At 43.5% G+C, this 17,219-nt stretch overlaps 1 protein-coding gene across 1 annotated transcript in view; it reads left to right on the top strand.

Moving 5' to 3' along the window:
* The first annotated feature begins 16,962 nt into the window (after positions 1 to 16,962).
* WIPI1 (WD repeat domain, phosphoinositide interacting 1) overlaps positions 16,963 to 17,219 on the top strand; it is a 33,250-nt gene continuing 32,993 nt past the window's right edge. The window contains exon 1 of the mRNA XM_077163672.1: positions 16,963 to 17,140. Coding sequence (XP_077019787.1) covers positions 17,061 to 17,140 — 80 coding nt within the window. The 5' untranslated portion in view covers positions 16,963 to 17,060. The remainder of the gene's footprint in view (positions 17,141 to 17,219) is intronic.

Below are 17,219 nucleotides of genomic sequence, written 5' to 3'. Positions count from 1 at the left end.
TCCTGTCGGAATACTCTTCATTTGTTCACCTTTTTAAAACAGCTGCGGTGACAGCTGACTCCCTACCTTTCCAAAAATTAGTCTCAGGAAAAAAGCAGAGTCGATCTGACTTAATGCTCTAAATTTGGCAATGTTCCAGGGGTAACATTTTTCGGTTGGAGTTAGCTAAACTATATATAAGTTACGTGTAACATAAAATGAATGCAAAATGTATACTCAATGATTTTAGAAGGATGATCAAGAATCAAATCATTGCCAATAGCTGACTTTGGGTGCTAGGATTGTAACGTGCATTTCTATTGTAAGTTTATCGTTTGATATTATTGTATATTATGTGATTGTAATATGCATGCAAATGCATTCAATAAGCATTTCTTTCTCTAAGAGGTCTTTTTCTTGTTAAGTTTCTGAATTGAAAAATTAGTACATGCACGTATTTAAAAAGTCAAACAGTGCAAAATTATACAAATCAAAAGTAAATTCCCTCCCATTCCATCTCCAAAGCTTTGGAGATTAGGAACAGACCTGAAATCACCATTTCCAATTTCTTGTGATCCTTCGAAAAATCAGCAATGCATATCCAAAGGAGAAGGAACAATCGATTGGTAGATTGATAGATTAGTGGACAGATCCATAGTTCTATCTTTAAACAGAGAGACAGATTGATCTTTTCTTTTACACAAAACTACATATACTGTTTAGCTTCTTCATTTTTTTTTCTTACTAACGTGTATAACTTTCTTAAAAATCATCTGTTGACTTTATTTTTATACTTTTAATTAAAAAGGTATGCACATGACAAAAAGGAAAATATTGAAGCAAAAATCATCCTCCCTCCTTTTGCATTCGTAAGCTTGTCAGTTTGCTTGGAGACAACCACTATCCAACTCCCTTCCTGAAATATATTATACAAGTAAAAATTTAGCAAGGCCTTGTGTGGGACTTTCCTTGTTGACTCTGAATTTTGGCCAGAGTCCCTACAGTGAATAAATACCCATACATTCTAAGAGAGGGGCTAGAAACCTCCATGCAGGACTTGCTGAAGGATGGTAGAATTGGCTCACGTACCCATCTCCACCACTCCTAAAGGAGGGCGTCTTTGGAGGAGGTAATTTTAGCAGAGTGCTATTCTCCTCTCCTTCCAGTGAAGGGAGGAATGGGCATGCAATCCTTGCCCTTTGCAGTCACACAGGGTCCTGCACATGGTTTCATGTTTTGCTGGGCGATCTTGACCTTCTCAATCACTTTGTCTTTGGACTTGGGTGTTGTAAGTGATGTCTAATGGGAAATGGAGCAGAGGCTGCAGCAGAGCCAGCATGAGTGGGGACTCAGCTCCAACGGCACAGCCTGGGAGCACAGGTGCCCAGCAAATAAATGGTTGACAGCGCAGTGCGTGTGTGAGCGCGCGCACACACACACACACACACACACACACACACACACCGGGGAAGTGCGGGGTGCCGCGGAACCCCGAGGTGGCCGGGCCAGGATTGATGAGGTGACAGTGATAGCAGCAGTAAAGATTAGTCTCCACATGCAGACAGCACTGGATGCACCATCCCTTATCCAGAGGGCCCAGCCTCTCCAGAACTTCAGCAAGTTCCATCCCCCATCCCAGATTATTGACAGCCCTTTCCAGCATGAAAAAGTTAGAATGGGCATGGCCCAAATACTCCTAAAGATTGGGAGAAAGGTCAAAGGAGAAGGTGGAGTTATACAGAGAAGATAGGATTTAAAAATGGCTGTGACTACATTATATTGCTATCTCTTTTAGACTGCAGTGTCTTGGAGCAGCTAGAAGTAAAAACCTAAAATTGTGGAACTGCAACCCATACCAAACTCTGAAATTTATTCTACAACTAATTATTGAGATGCGTTTTGAAATTTATTGCTTTTTTATATGTTATTTTTCACAATTTAAAAATTTTAATAAAGTAAAAAAATGCTATTGTGCACATTTACATTTAAATTCAGACTTAATGGAAAAATGATTTGTATGAAGAGTTAGATCATTTTTAGAAAATTTTATTCCTCAAGAATCATCAACTTTAGCTAGATATAACACTTATATTTCTATATAATATATTAAAAACACTCCAATGTTGTCACCAACATGAAATACTATTAACAGCTCCAGTAACAGTTACATCCACAGAAATACACTTCCCCAAATTAAAAATTGTCAAAAACTATTTTCAATCTTGCATTTGCAAATAACAACTATTAGTTTGAATTATATTAGTTGAAAATGAAGTTGCTAGAAATATAGATTTTGATAACCTAACAAGTGAATTTGCAGAAGCAAGAAAGCCAAAGATCAATCAAAATATCACATTAATAAATTATCAATGTCATATAAAATTATGACTAAATTATTACATTTTGCAATTTGTAAGTTTATGTTTATACTCATGTATCACTATTACTATTTATGTTTTATAAGTAATATAATATTTTTAAAGGGGAAGACTTTATAGTATAGTGTCTTTAACAGCATTTTTCCTGTTTGTTTTTAGCAAAGGACCCCGCATTTCCATTTTGCTCACAAATTATGTAGCAGGCCTTAGCTGGAAGCTTTGCTGAGTGGCAAAAAATGGCTCCGAGGCCCAATGCAGTATAGCAAGCAAAGAGAGAGGGGAAGTCCTTGGGAGTTTGGCCTGTGTCTTCCAGAATGTGGAGGGCACAGATTTGAACATAAAGCCTGGTGGCTGCTTCCTTCCAGCAGGTAATAAAGAGAGGGCATGTGTGATAAGAGGCTTGGCAAGGGAAGGATTCATCCCCTTCCTGAGTTACAGAGCCTGGGGACGTCATCAAGACTGGCACCATCTTGAAGAGCCCTGCCGCCTGCCTGGGCAACTGGACCCAGGAGAAAGAGGCTGTGGGTGGGCACAGGGGAAAGAAGAGGAACAGGCAAGCCTGCTGAAGTGCCCATAGCCCATATCAGGGACTAGGAGTACAGAAGGTCCCTCAGGAGTCCGTTAAAAAAACACAGACGGAGCCCCTAAGACATGTGGGTAGCTGCCTGTTATGGATTAAATTATGGCTCCCCAAAAAAGGCATGTTCAAGTCCCAACCCCCCCATCCTGTGCGTGTGAATCTATTTGTAAATAGTATCTTTGAAGATGTTATTAGTTAAGATGAAGCCAAACAATACAACTGGTATTCTTGTAAGGAGAAGAAATTTGGGCACAGAGAGACAGACACAGAAAGAGAGATAGCCACGTGATAGAGGCAGAGATTGAGTTATGGCACCCCAAGCCAGGGACGCAATGGACTGTGGCTACTCACAGAAGCAGACCTGAGGCATGGAAGGGATTCCCCCTTTTGAGAAGAAGCCTGGCTCTGCCTTCACTTTTGGTTGAGGACTTCTAGCCTCCAGGACCGTGAGACAAAAAAATTCTGTTGTTTAAGCCACTTAGTCACAGCAGCCCTAGCAAACTAAGGGCTAACTAGGAAAACTAATAACTAACCAGCAGAGAAGCATCAGGAAAGAGAGACCTACAGGGGCATCTGAGCTCAGACCTTACCCCTCCCTCTAACCTGCTCCCTGGCTCCAACACAGGAGAAGATGGCGAAGAGGTGAACGAGGTGAGGAAGGAGGAAACCAGGAGCTCAGAAGTCTTGAACTGGCTGCAAGAAGAAAGTTTTGATAAAAGATATAACTGGATATTCTATTCCCTGGAAGGACATGAAAAATTAGGGAATCTGCCCAAGGTTTGTGTATGACGATAAGGAACTGAAATTACAGAAAAAATACTCGCTCCTGTTTATACCCTATTGAGTTTATGTAAGAAACCAGTTAAGTGTACATTAGTACACACATTTTCAATACAAATGACAGCAGATTACAGACCTTTTGCCACCTAGAGTTCTTCACATAACAGTATATCTTAGAGACCATTCTATGTCAGTACCTCTAGAGCTGCCTTATTCTTCTCAATGGCTGCATAGATTTACAACTCTAGATATGCCATTATTAATATAACCTGTAATCTATTGATAGACATTTAGTTGTTCTTCAATAACTTCTTACAGGTGTACTACTCTTCAAATCATAAAAGAAACATGCATTTACTTTTTCTGCTGTTGTTACACATCACTGCAAGAAAACGAAAAGAATTACATTTTTTTTGATTCCTTGATTAATTTAGCAAAATAACAAAGTATAATTTGTACATTGAATTCTTAATTGTTTCTCTTTCCCAACCATCGTGTGGTTCTCTGACACTTGATGGTAAAGAAGCTTATGATTTTGGAATAAAAGACACTCAAGTGTGGCAGTAACCACGTATTTGCTTTATGACCTTGGATAAATTAAGGTCCATTTCTGAGCCTCCATTTCTATGTCTATGAAATGAGAAGAATAATTCCTACTGAAGTGCTGTTATGATGATTAAAGATAATCTTTAGAAAATGTGAAGTACATGCCACACGCTCAATAAGGCATGTGTGTGGATGGGTGAATGGGTGCAAAGCATGTTTAACCTTTGGTTTGCTTTTCCATCACTCACTATGCATCTTGGTTACCTTCGGTGATGACATATTCTTCAGGAATACAAATATATTAAATATTAAGCTAAGCAAAGGAAACTGGAAGAAAAATACACAATTTAAAGATGATGTAGTTCAAAGGCAAAGAAAAGTATCTTTCTCCATTAATATCAATTATTTGTTCTCAGAGTATGCTCCAAGGTCTCCGGATCTACACAAGACTTTCTTGGGGGGAAGGGGAGATCTTTAAGGTCTAGTTTATTTTCAAAATAATACTAAGATGTCATTTGCCTCTTTTTGCTCTCTTTCACAAGTGCACAGGGGAGTTTTCTGGAGGCTACATGCTATGTGATATTGCAAGATTGAATGCAGAAGCAGATATGAGAATTTAACTGTCTTCTATTCTGACAGACAGTAAAGAGATTTGCAAAAACATGCAATAATGTCTCTTCTATCACTATTTTTGTTGTTTTAGAAATAGAAAAACAGCATGCTATTAATGTTAACATGTAATGGGCTTATTATTTTTAAATGACAATAAATATTTTTAATTCTTCTCCATTTTAATTTCTAATATAGTAAGTAATGATACATAAAACCCACATGAATAAAAGCTCTTTGGAGCATTCAATACTTTTTAAGGGGATGAAAGTGGGCCTCCAAAGTTTGAAAGCTACTAATATAGTTAACATTTTATACAATACCATTGTTCAAGAGACATTTTTTTTTAAAAGGCACATTATGAGTTAATGGAAAGCTAGTCTAGGTCTGGGAATAATCTTTTTTTATAAATTATTGATTATTCTGTGACTCACTCAGTAAATATTTCATGGGGCCCTGCAGCATAGACTAATACTACTGTAGTGCTGGAATAAAACACCCAAGACCCTGCCCTCATGGAGCTTACATTCCATGTGGAGGAAAAAGACATTAAACATGCAAGCAAATAAATAAACCTGAAAATTTCAGGTCATGATAACTGCTTTAAAGGAATCACACAGGCTCCAGTGATAAGAGTCCCTGGTGGTGGAGGGAATTGGGCTCTGTGGTTCTGGGAAATTCCATACCTCATTTCACAAGCACCTAAGACCCTATACTATATTCATGGATTGGGAGAATATAAGAGAGGAGAATAATTGGCTATCACATAATCAATCAACACATAAAATGGTGCAAAATGGGTGATTCCTATCCTTGGTGTTGGATAATCTCTTTTTCACAAGTTCTCTTACTGCTCCCTGAGAGTCGTTGAAGGAGGATTCTTTCAAGAATTCAGGAGAAAGGGAGCCCATCAGGAATGTGAACAGAAGGCCATGTTGATGTCCTCTGGGATGAAAGCCAGAGCAGCAGATCATTCCAGAGTGAGGTCAAACAAGAGTCATCTGTAGATAGAGGCTGACTTAAACCCCCATGTGTGAGGACAAATCCCCAGGGAGGAAGGAGACAGAGAAGAGCTGAGGGTCTACAAAAGAGCCACTTCAAATTTTTTAAGATTTGCTTGTCTGCTGATGTTTTTCCTTAGGGTTCTTAAGGAAACATCTTTAGTCTCTGGAACTGAACCGTCATAAGGAATTAGCAGCCCACCAAAGGGTATTTCAGACCTCAAAGAAATAACAAAAAGTCCAATTTTCCCACTTCAGACAGGCAGCAGTGAAAACTTACTTGTCACGTTTTTGGAAAGCACTGTAGCTCTTTAAGCCTCATGTGAATTTGCAATCAATAAGAAAAATAGGAGAGCATGTACATAATAGGTACCAAAATAAACTGGTGCATTCAATTTTAGCCGAGCATTTGCCAGCCCACATTTCCATTTATAACAGAGGTTCTCACTCATCAGCAATGTGCGACTTAGTCTGCCGAGTGTGACAGTTGCTGCAGCCAGCTCAGTGCACAAGCCCAGTCGCCTTCCTGATAGTGCTCCCAAAATTAAAGGAATTCTCAAAACATCAAACCAGGACATTTCATTCCAGTTTTTCACCAACTGACACATTTTCCATTACATCTCGTCTCCTCTCCTGACTTCAGCTACTACCTCTTAACTGTTGACTCCCAAATCTCTCTCTCCATTGCAGATATTTCCCTGAGCCCCAGAAATCAAGTCCTCCTAGACATTCCCTCCTTGATGCCCCACAGAATCTTCCCAGTAAAGGGATGAGTTAGTGTTCTCCAGGGAAACAGAACAAACAGGATAGACAGATGGATGGATGGGTGATAGATGGATGTAAATATTATGAAATTTATAATACGAATTGTCTCATACAACCATAGGAATTGGCAAGTCTGAATTCCATAGGGTAGGCTACAAGTTGGAAACTCCAGTGCAGGTTTCAATGAATTCCCCAGGAGATGCTGGCTGGCTGAAATAGAAATAGAAATTTTTCTTCCTGACTACTGAAATCATCAGTTCTCCCTTTAAAAGCTTCAACTGATTGGAGGAGACTTCTCTCATCACTGAAGGCAATCTCCTTTGTTATTTGTAGATTTAATCAATCATAGCTGCGATCCCAGATTACTGATTTAAATCCACAAAAAAACCATCACAGCAACAATCAGGCCAGCGCTTGCTTGACCAAGCAACTGGACATCATAACCAAGCTGTGCCGGGTTGAATCTGTGGTGGACCCCAGAAAATCCATGTCCTTTAACCCTCATTCAATATTGCTGGATGGGAGCTTTTTGATTGTTCCCATGGAGATGTGACCCACCCAATCATGGATGGTAACTTTTGATTAGATGGTTCCAAGGAGGTGTGTCTCCACCCATTCAAGATTGGATTGCTTACTGGAGCCCTTTAAGAGGGAACCACTTTGGAAAGAGCCACGAGAGTCCAAGCAGCCAGAGACCTTTGCAGATGAAAAAGGAAAATGCCCCCAGGGGTGCTTCATGAAACAAGAAGCCTGGAGAGAAAGCTAGCAGACATCACCATTTTGCCATGTGCCTTTCCAGTTGAGAGAGAAACCCTGAACATCATCAGCCTCCTTGAACCAAAGCATCTTTCCATGGATACCTTAGATTGGATATTTTTATAGACTTGTTTTAATTTGGAGATTTTCACAGACTTAGAACATGTAAACTTGCAACATAATAAATTCCCCTTTTTAAAAATAGTTCTGTTTCTGATATATTGCATTCCAGCAGCATGCAAACTAGAACACAAGCCAAGTTGACACATGAACTTTACCATCACAGGGACCAACGGTTCAGGTTTCTCTTTTTGTATCATGTACCGTAGTGATCAGGCCTACTCTCCACCCTAAGCAGAAACCTACATGGTGGAGACTCACAGGCTGAGCCCAAGCTGGGATGCAACCATGTCCCAGCCTATCTGAAGAACTGGTGGTGCATCGAGAGGTTTTAGAATAAAATATAATAATGAAAGAATAGGTCAGAGAGGTCACCCAGGGTCTGCCTTAGACATAAATACCTTGCTTTGGCCTCATGTCCTCCCGTCTGAGTTTTATGATGACAGAGAACTATGGCATTGAAGATGAATAAACTTCTAAATGTGTGTAGTAAAAAAATTAACCCAGCACAAAGAGAAGATTTTGTCTTTGCCCTTGACTTCTGGAAGGTAATCTCTGAGCCCTTGGAACATCATGCCTGAAAGGAGTTTCCTTATTTGCCTGGGGGCTTCGGGTCACACCGTGTAATAACAGTGTGGCTTAGGATGGAGGCTTGGGGTCACATCATTTCAGTTGACTTGGGGACCAAGATCAATCAATCCATCAGTCATGTCTACATGATGAGGCCCCAATAAAAACTCTGGACACAAGGTTCAGGTGAGCTTCCCTAGTTGGCAAGTCTCTGTGCCTATTGCCACACACCTATCTTGGGAGAGTAATGCTGCCTTGACTCCACGAAGCGAGGACAATGGAAGCCTCATATTTGTAGTTCTAGACCCTTCCCTAGGTGCTTCTTCCCTTGGCTGATTTTAATCTGGGTCCTTCCCCCATAATACAGCATATGTATAACAACTTTCGGTGGGTTCTTCTAGTATATGACTGAACCTGAGGGTTGTTTGGGGAATCTACCTGATTTGGAGCTATGCACTGCAGGAAAACATGTTCTCAATCTTCATCCATTTCTGTGGGTATGACCCCTTGTAAATAGGACCTTCTCATGAGGTTATTTCAGTTCAAGTGTGGCCCAAGTAAATCAGGATGGGTCTTAATCCTATTGCTGAAGGCCTCATAGTGAAGGCCATAGAGACAGAGAAAATGCCACAGGGAGCAGCCAGAAGCCGGATGTCAACAGAATTGAGAAGCCAAGAAAGGCCACCTTGTGCCCTGCCATGTGACAGAAAAGCTGAGAACCAAGGATCGCCAGCAGCCAGCCCCAGAAGGCCATAGTCTTCCTGGAGAAAACATCACCTTGATGACACCTCAATTTTGGACTTCTCCTAGCCTCAAAATCATGAGCCAATAAATTCCTGTTGTTTAAGCCAACCCATTACATTGAAACTAAAATAGCACCCCCTCCACCCCAAATTTGTAGTGGGTGTCAGAAATGCAAGTGGTCTTTAGAGGAGCATGCATCCTCTAAACTGCACCATTTGCTGTAAAATGCTCACATGTATTATACAAGGCATTAATCTCAAATCGGGGAGGGAGCCTTGAGAATAGAGGATGGCTTTGGCTTGGTGAGAGCTCTGGGGGATCCAGTACTTCTTGAAAATCCCGAGGGTTAGCAGCTTTGCAGGAGTGGCATGAAATTTGTGTTGTCACAGTGGACATCAGAAGTTGGGGCAGTAGTGGGGTATCTCCCTAAGGCCCTTCACCAGCAAGGACATCCACATGGACATACCCAAAAGGAAAAGTCCCCTGCATGCATGAGGTGTTCAGGGATTAGGAAAAGCTTTGAAAGTCGATGAATGTCCTATAGACTGTATAGGCAAGAGCGAGTGAAAATAGGGTAACTCTTATTATTACAAATGCAACCACATTTGTAAGAATAAGCCAATGAGACTCGCAGAAACCCACGTTATTCTGAACGCAACTCTCCACGCTGATCTGTCCCTGCTCATTCCCACATCTAATTGGCCACTGAGTCCTAAAGATTCTACCTCCATCCCCCAGGTCCCAGTTGATTTCCCATCTCATCATCTCTAACCTGGACTGATGCAACAGCCTCCAACCTGGTCTCTGCCTCTAGTGACCCCTCCCTCCCCGTACATTCTCTACTACACCCATCCTCTCCCCTGCATCTGCTACTGTAATAACCTAAGATGCAAGTCTGATTCTGAAGATCACCATACCTCATATTCTTGCTACAATGAAGGTTGTACATTGTTTTGCCTAGACCCAATCTGGCCCTCCTCTGGACGTCTGTCTATTGCCTGAGAAAGTCCAGGGGAGTTCAGAGCAGGAGGGAAGGGCCCTAAGCTCGATCAAGCCAACAGAGCCCACAGCACAAACATTCAGCCAAAATGTCAGCACGATGAGGAACTAGACAGAGAAGAGCCACCTACAAAAATAATAAATCCTTCCTTTGTTTTAAATTCACACTATAGTGCTCACTCCTTTTGTTCAGGATACACTGTTTTTCAGTTGGTATACCCAAACATTTTAAATGGGTTGCGATGTCTTAGCTTTAAAGTCACAGTATTTTAGAGTAGGAAGTAATCATTTCATCCAGCTTTTCTCAAACTTTTTTCTCTGAAACACTCAGGTCTGATAACACAGGTTAAAACCACCAGGAATGAACCTGGTCGATGTGGTTTCATTAACTTGCTGCAGCAGGGGACTGCATAATCCAAATGAGCCATGTGCATCTCACAAAGAGGCTATGGAAAGGGGTTTTTTGGAGGGCTGGGGTTTGTGCTAATGATTCTAAGAAGAGATGGGTAGGAGAAGCAGGAATCTGCTCTGGATAGGACGCTGTCACAGAGCAGGGCAGGTTAACCACTGGACATCTCAGGAATTTTTGTTTGGGAGGTGGAAGGAATGAATCGGGGGGGAGGGGGAAAGGCATTGATAAAAAAGAAGTTATCACTCAATAATAGTCATTTTGCAGCTGTGGTGTGGCCTGGGGGTAAATGCTGTTTTCTGTTGCTCTTCAGTGCTGGCCTTGTGTGTGACCTGCTCATCAGCGCTGATTCTCATTGTGGTAGTTAGAGTCAGTTGTCAATTTGGCCAGGTGAAGGTGCCTAGTTCTGTTGCTGTGGACATGAGCCGATGGCGTGTGAACCTCATCTTTTCCTGATTATATCTGCAGTAGGCTAGGAGGTGTGCCTGCTGCAATGAATGATGTTTGATTTAATTGGCTAGTGCTTAAATGAGAGAGCTTAAGATAGCACAGCCCAAGCACCTCAGCCCATTGGCCTTTGTCAATGCAGAAAGAAATCATGCCGGGGAAAGTTGTTGGAGCCTAGAGGCCTGGAGAGAACGTCAGCAGAGATCACCCTGTGCCTTCCCACGTAAGAAAGAACCTCAGTTGAAAGTTAGCTGCCTTTTCTCTGAAGAACTAATGAAATAAATCCCCTTTTATTAAAAGCCAATCCGTCTCTGGTGTGTTGCATTCCGGCAGCTAGCAAACTAGAACACTCACTTTCTCAAGTCCCACAGGAAGTTCATGGGGATTCTTGGAAGAAAGGTAGTCTTTAAATAAGCCTGGGAAACACTTGTTAAACAATGCTAAATAAATGTGATGCTGGGCTTTCTGGATGAGTACTGGCCCCTCATCCACCATCTCTCTAGACTGGGAAGAAGCCCAAGTCAGAAAGTCCCACTTCGCAGCTATCCACCCTGGCCCACGAGATGGGGTCGATGTGTGCTTGGGAGGGAAGGTTGTTTCCAAATTCCTCTAATGGCACTAAGGTGACTTGTGAATCTCCTAAGACAGCTTTGATCTATTTTCAACACAGCCACTTGGGTGAGTCTATTCAAAGATAAGTTAAACTTCCAGTGGTTTCCCCTCTCACTCAGGGTAGCTCCCCTGCCCCATGACCACTCCGACCTCATCTCCTACTATTCCCACCACACCCTCCACCTTGTACTCCAGCCCCACTGGCCTCCTTGCTATTCCATGTCTATTTGCTGTTCCTTCTGCCTTGAATGCTTTTTCTCATGTGGCTGCATAGCATGCTCCCTTCTCTCCTTCAGGACTTAGTTCAAATGAAACCTTCCGGTGAAGCCTTCCCATCTAAAATCACAACTCTGCCTCCTCTCCAAATAAAAAGTCCAAGGGCCCTTACACTGCTTTATTTCCCTTCTCAGCATTCATCACCACATAACTTACTATTTATTTTCTTTATTTTTCTTGTTTATGGTCTCCCTGCTCATGTGGTGTGGTAGTTAGGTTCAGGTGTCAACTTGCCCAGGAGATGGTGCCTCGTTCTGGCACTGTGGCCTTGAATCATTAGCATGTGAAATTCATCTACGTCTGATTACATCAGCCATTCACTAAGGTGAGTGCCTTCTGCAATGAATGATGTTTAATTTAATTAGCTGGAGGTTTAAAAGAGAGAGGTCAGAAGACAGCTCAACGCAGTGCAGCCCAAGCAGCTTAGCATACCTCATCTCAGCACTTGCAGCTCAGCCCAGATGTTTGGAGATGCAGAAAGGAATCGCCTGGGGAAAAGCCCTTGAAACCCAGAAGCCGGGAGAGAAGGCCAACAGATGTCACCCTGTGCCCTCCCCTTGTAACAGGGAACCTTAGGTGAAAGTTAGCTGCCTTTCCTCTGAAGAACTATGTTCTTAACTAAATAAATCCCCTTTTACTAAAGGCCAATCCACCCCTGGTCTGTCACATTCTGGCAGCTTTGGTAAACTAAAACATGTAGGCAGGAATTTTTATTAACTTTATCTAGTGGTAAATCCCCAGCATCTGAAACCAAGGCTGATACATAATAGGCACTGGATAAATACTTGTCGAACGAATGAATGAATGTGCCAGCCCCTTTCAAACTTCTCCCACGGAGGAAGCAGTGAGGGAGGCCTCTGTTTTGTCCATTTATGGACAGTAAAGAAGGTATGGAAGAACACATGGGGGACTCTCGGGACTCTTCTGTCAGGGCTTTCGCATTCACCCATCTCATCACTCAAGCCTGGCTTTCCCTTAAGGTCAATCTTGGCTGGTGGTGTTTTCCCACCTAGAACTTAATTCCATGGCTCACCAGATGGCGCTGTTTACCAAGAATCGTGGGAGTCTTCCTCCCAGCAGCCTTGGGTTGACCTCCTCCCCAGTAGCCCAAGAGATGACCTCCTCCCTAAGGTGATGAATTCCGAGGAGTACTGGCCCCTCATCCACCATCTCTCTAGACTGGGAAGAAGCCCAAGTCAGAAAGTCCCACTTCGCAGCTATCCACCCTGGCCCACGAGATGGGGTCGATGTGTGCTTGGGAGGGAAGGTTGTTTCCAAATTCCTCTAATGGCACGCTTGGCGGACACAAGCACAGCTTCTGCCCCCTCTGGAGAGCTGCAGGGCTGTGCGTCCGCCCCTTCGAGCTTGGCATGTGGCCCTTTTGGCACCATCCCATCTCCTTCTCTTGACTCTTGCCTCTCTGTCCCTTTATAGGATGAAGTACAGGTTCCCATGCCAGTTCTATTTCTAGCCTTGAACCACAGACATCTGAGAGGCAGAACCGAATGGCGACCTCGGAACCAAGTAGAACGGAGGGCAAAGTTCACAAAGCACCAGGGCTATCTGCATCTTAACAAATCTCTCTCAACCTTTTTGCAGCTTTCGATGGGGATAAAAGCTTCTGGACCCGACAGTTGAGCAATCAGTGAGAAAATGCGTGAGTTTCCAAACCAAGCTCCTGTAAAGGTTTGCTTCCCTGCCAGGTATCACTATAGTTAGACTCTAAAATTTAAGTCAGGGTGATGGGTTGGCCTGCTCAGCCCTTCTCTGCATTCTTGGCTGCTCTTAGGAGGGCCTTGTGAGCACCAACTCCACTGTACCAACTCCTCTGCACTGTCTGGGTAACAGACCCTTAGCGGCCCATGTGTCAGCAGGTGTACAGCTGGAAAGCTACCACCTTCATGAACATCAGCTGATCAGCAAGTATTTATGGAGAACCTGTGATGTACCTCGGTATTTTGAAGGATAAATCTGGAAGCAAGAATGAGACAGAAGAGGGGAGAGAATGAAAACAAAGACACCAGTTACATTCTTCAGTGAAACACCACTGTTTCTCACTCTTGCAAGCAAAATAAAAGTCAAGGAATATTAGAATGGTTATTTGTGTCGCACCCCCCTCCTCCACCTCCTTTTTCAGTCAATAAAAACAGAAATTATGGTTCCATTTTGGGAGCAAGGGCCTAGAATCGGGGCTCTTCATTCACAGTGGCCATGTGCCTATTATTGAAACAAAAGTCCAGTCAAGCATTCTGCTCAGCCAGCTCTAGTAGGGCCCTTTCTGTTGACCAAAGTGGATCATCCCTTTTCCCAAAAATCACCCTAAAGCCCAGCCCCTCTCCTTTTCCTCTGGAAATGTCAGGCTGATTCCTGACAGTAGCCTCCTCCACACTGTGACACAAAACAATTTCCCCTTCCCCTCTCTTCCCCCGACCCAAAATCCTGCCCATCCGAGATTGTTCCTGGGCCCCTTCCCCCTTTCTCAAAGTACTGTCACACACTTGTCTGTTGCGGTTCAATTCATTCAGTTCACGTTCTGAGTGCTGAAGACATATGGGGAAAGAAAAAGGAATTCATTTTCTGTGACTTGGTTTGATAAAAATAGAAGAGATTTATAAAAAGGAGAGGACAGGAGGGGTGTTGACTCACCTAGTAGTACCCTAATTACAGGCGTCCGGGTGTTATGGGCACTTATCCTGGGTGACACGAGGGTTGCATCAGACAGGATGTCTCATTTCCAACTTCCTCCATTAACGCCTTCTGCGTGTCCTAATCAGCATTTTACAGTTACAACCCGATGGTCACACAAACAGGAAGTCTTCCCATTAGCCGAGGACGTTTACTTCCCAGATCCCATCTTTATTATTCCAAATTTTGCTGACTTACTAGTCCTGAAAATAATGGATGTTTTTCTGGGAAAAGAAGGCCATGTTGGAATTTCGAGAAAAAGTCAAAATCTTGTTCCCATTGCATAGGGTTATGTGCTGTTTGTTTGTGCTGTGGGTGTCTTCCCATTATCCTTTGTCACTGTTATTTAGCAGAGAAACTTCTACTCCAAGAACGTGGAAGGATTAGGGTGGCACAAGCTCAACATTCAAATCAGGACTTTTTTCTCCCACAGAACTAGAATTTTTTTTTTAAATCAGACTGGCAAATAAATGTAATACTTCTTACTTATAATCTTTTCCATGGCTTTTTATATGAATAGCCTTCCTAAAATTCTTTTTTGAGGAGAAAACCTCTCAAAAGGATACCTACACCTCTAGCAAGGGTTACAAACTGGCCCTCCACAAACCACACCTAGCCAGCAGATTCATTTACTTTGGTCCACACTGTGTTTTTCTAAAAATATGCATTTGTTGTCAACATTGCTGCAACTGAAAAAATACATATCAGATTTCCCTCACTTAGAACTGAAATAATAATGATAGCCAGCCCATTAATAATTGTTTATACTGATTACACAGTTGAAATAAGATTTCTGATATATTGGGTTAAATAAAAGCTACTCATAATTTATTTGCATGTTTCTTTACTTGTGTTTAATGTGACTACTAGCAAAAAAAATCTAAAATTAAATATAGGGCTCATATTTGTGGATCTTGTTATCCTTCTATTGGACAACACTGCCTCAACACAACTCATGGGATTTGCCCTAACATTTCTGGGTTTTCTGCCTTCACATTAGCCTAGCTTCTCACATCGCTTCCCTCCTAGAATTTTGCATTCGTCCCCTAAAGTTTCTAGGTTTCACTCCTTCTAATCATTTCTGCACACCCCGGCCCAGTTTATCTGCCTGGCACACCCCTTTAATCATGAAACGCTTCTGCTCAAAAACTAACACCAGCTCTGAACTCTACTTCATATACGCCTAACTCCTGAAAATAATAGCTTCCACTTTAAAAACCTCACCGTGCATTTTGTGTATACTACCTTAGGTAGTCCTTGCAACAGTTAGCACCCACAACGCCAGAATCTCGGTTTCTATATAGAGGAGATAGGCCTGCCAGCATCTGGCTGAACTGGGGGTGTTGGAGGGGTGGAGTGCCTTTAATCAGAGAGGCTACAACCATGATGCAGTTAAAGCACCCCAAAGACCGTTCTTTTCACTTACAGTATTACACAACCAACTGAAGTAGAATGAACACCTGTGGATCTAAAAGAGGAAGTATTTTTACATCAGTTGACAGAAAGATTAAATAGAGTTTAGGGTAGATACCTCTACTTGCATCTCAGAAAACCGAAACCAAACATTCAACCGAAGGAGGAGCCAGCAAGCTGGGCCCCAGACACAATCAAAGCGGCTTCAGTGAAATAGTCGTCTCGGCCTATCCATTTGGGGCTAAAGGTTCCAAAATACATATAGCTTGCCCACAAATTAGAGAAACTTGAACCACGCCAATTCAAAATGCTGTGGTACAAAATAAGTAAGATATAACTTTATCTGCAAAAATTGAAAAAGAATTAAAAATGCATCAAGAATCATAAATCCACAGCTGGTGGGGCTACCGGCTCGTAAACCGCTTCAACACTATCTCTACACGGAAACATGCATTTCGCCTGAGACCAGAGATCCTTGGTCAGGATTCAGTTGGAATTATGTGTTTTTAATTGTGCTAGGTCTTCATGACTATCATTTCGTAAAATACACCAGCTGTGTTGCTTTAGGCAAATGATTGAACCGTTTGGTTCAGTGACCTCTTCTGCAAATTGGAAATACGCTTTCTTCACAAGGTATCATAAAAATTAAAAAAAAAAAGAGAATATATATAAATACAAAACTGTTACTACTTGGCCCTTAGTAAGAGTTCTCAACAGCAGGGCAACGGATAAGATAACTTTCTATCTGCCTGGCCTTAGCTTCCTCATTTTAAAAGCTCTTCTCAAGGCAGCTTGAAGACTCTACACAAGCGGGGCTTTGGCGTCTAACGCTCTTCGCTGAACTCTGGTCGCTCCCTTAAGAAGTTTAATAGGCGCAGAGTCGCACACGACAGGGGTTTGCGTGGGGTGGAAACAAGCGCGTCCGCCTGTCTGCTCTGCGGCTGTCCGGACGCAGCTTCGGGACGGGAGACCGCAAACCCCACCCCAACCACGCGGCTTCTGGCCTCCTCCCGTCCCCGGCGTCTCTCTGGCAATGAAAACACGACCACGTGGCCTGCAGCCCTTGCGTCACGCGCCTTCGCCCAATGGTGATATGTGTCACGGGGTTGGGGGCGGGCCGCCAGCAAGACGGTTCCGCCCACAGCCGCCGTGGACTGGCTAAGAGGGCGGGTCCACCTGCTGCGTAGCCAATGGCGGGGGGCACCGGAGGCCCCGCCCTGTCAGTTGCTCGCCTCCTTGAGACCGGAAAAAGGGGCGGTGCAGCAAGGGTGGGCGGTGCGAGCTGGGGGCGGGCCTCGGGGCGGAGTCCCGGCCCGCCGAGCCGGCGCTAGCCGACTGCTGAGGTGGCTGTCGCCGGCCCCGCGCTCCGGCTTCCCGGGGTCGAGCCCCCAATGGAGGCCGAAGCCCGGGACAACCCCCCGGGCGGGGTCGAGGCGGCGCTCAGCTGCTTCTCCTTCAACCAGGACTGCACGTAAGCAGAGGCGCCGGCTCCTGCCGCGGGGTGGGGAGGGTGGGTGCGGAACGTCGCGACGAGGGGGTGGCCTTTCGGC

Source organism: Tamandua tetradactyla, chromosome 6, assembly GCF_023851605.1.
Source record: "Tamandua tetradactyla isolate mTamTet1 chromosome 6, mTamTet1.pri, whole genome shotgun sequence".
Classification (NCBI taxonomy): domain Eukaryota; kingdom Metazoa; phylum Chordata; class Mammalia; order Pilosa; family Myrmecophagidae; genus Tamandua; species Tamandua tetradactyla.
Note: the sequence above shows the minus strand (reverse complement) of the source record. Positions and strands in the feature narration are given on the sequence as shown.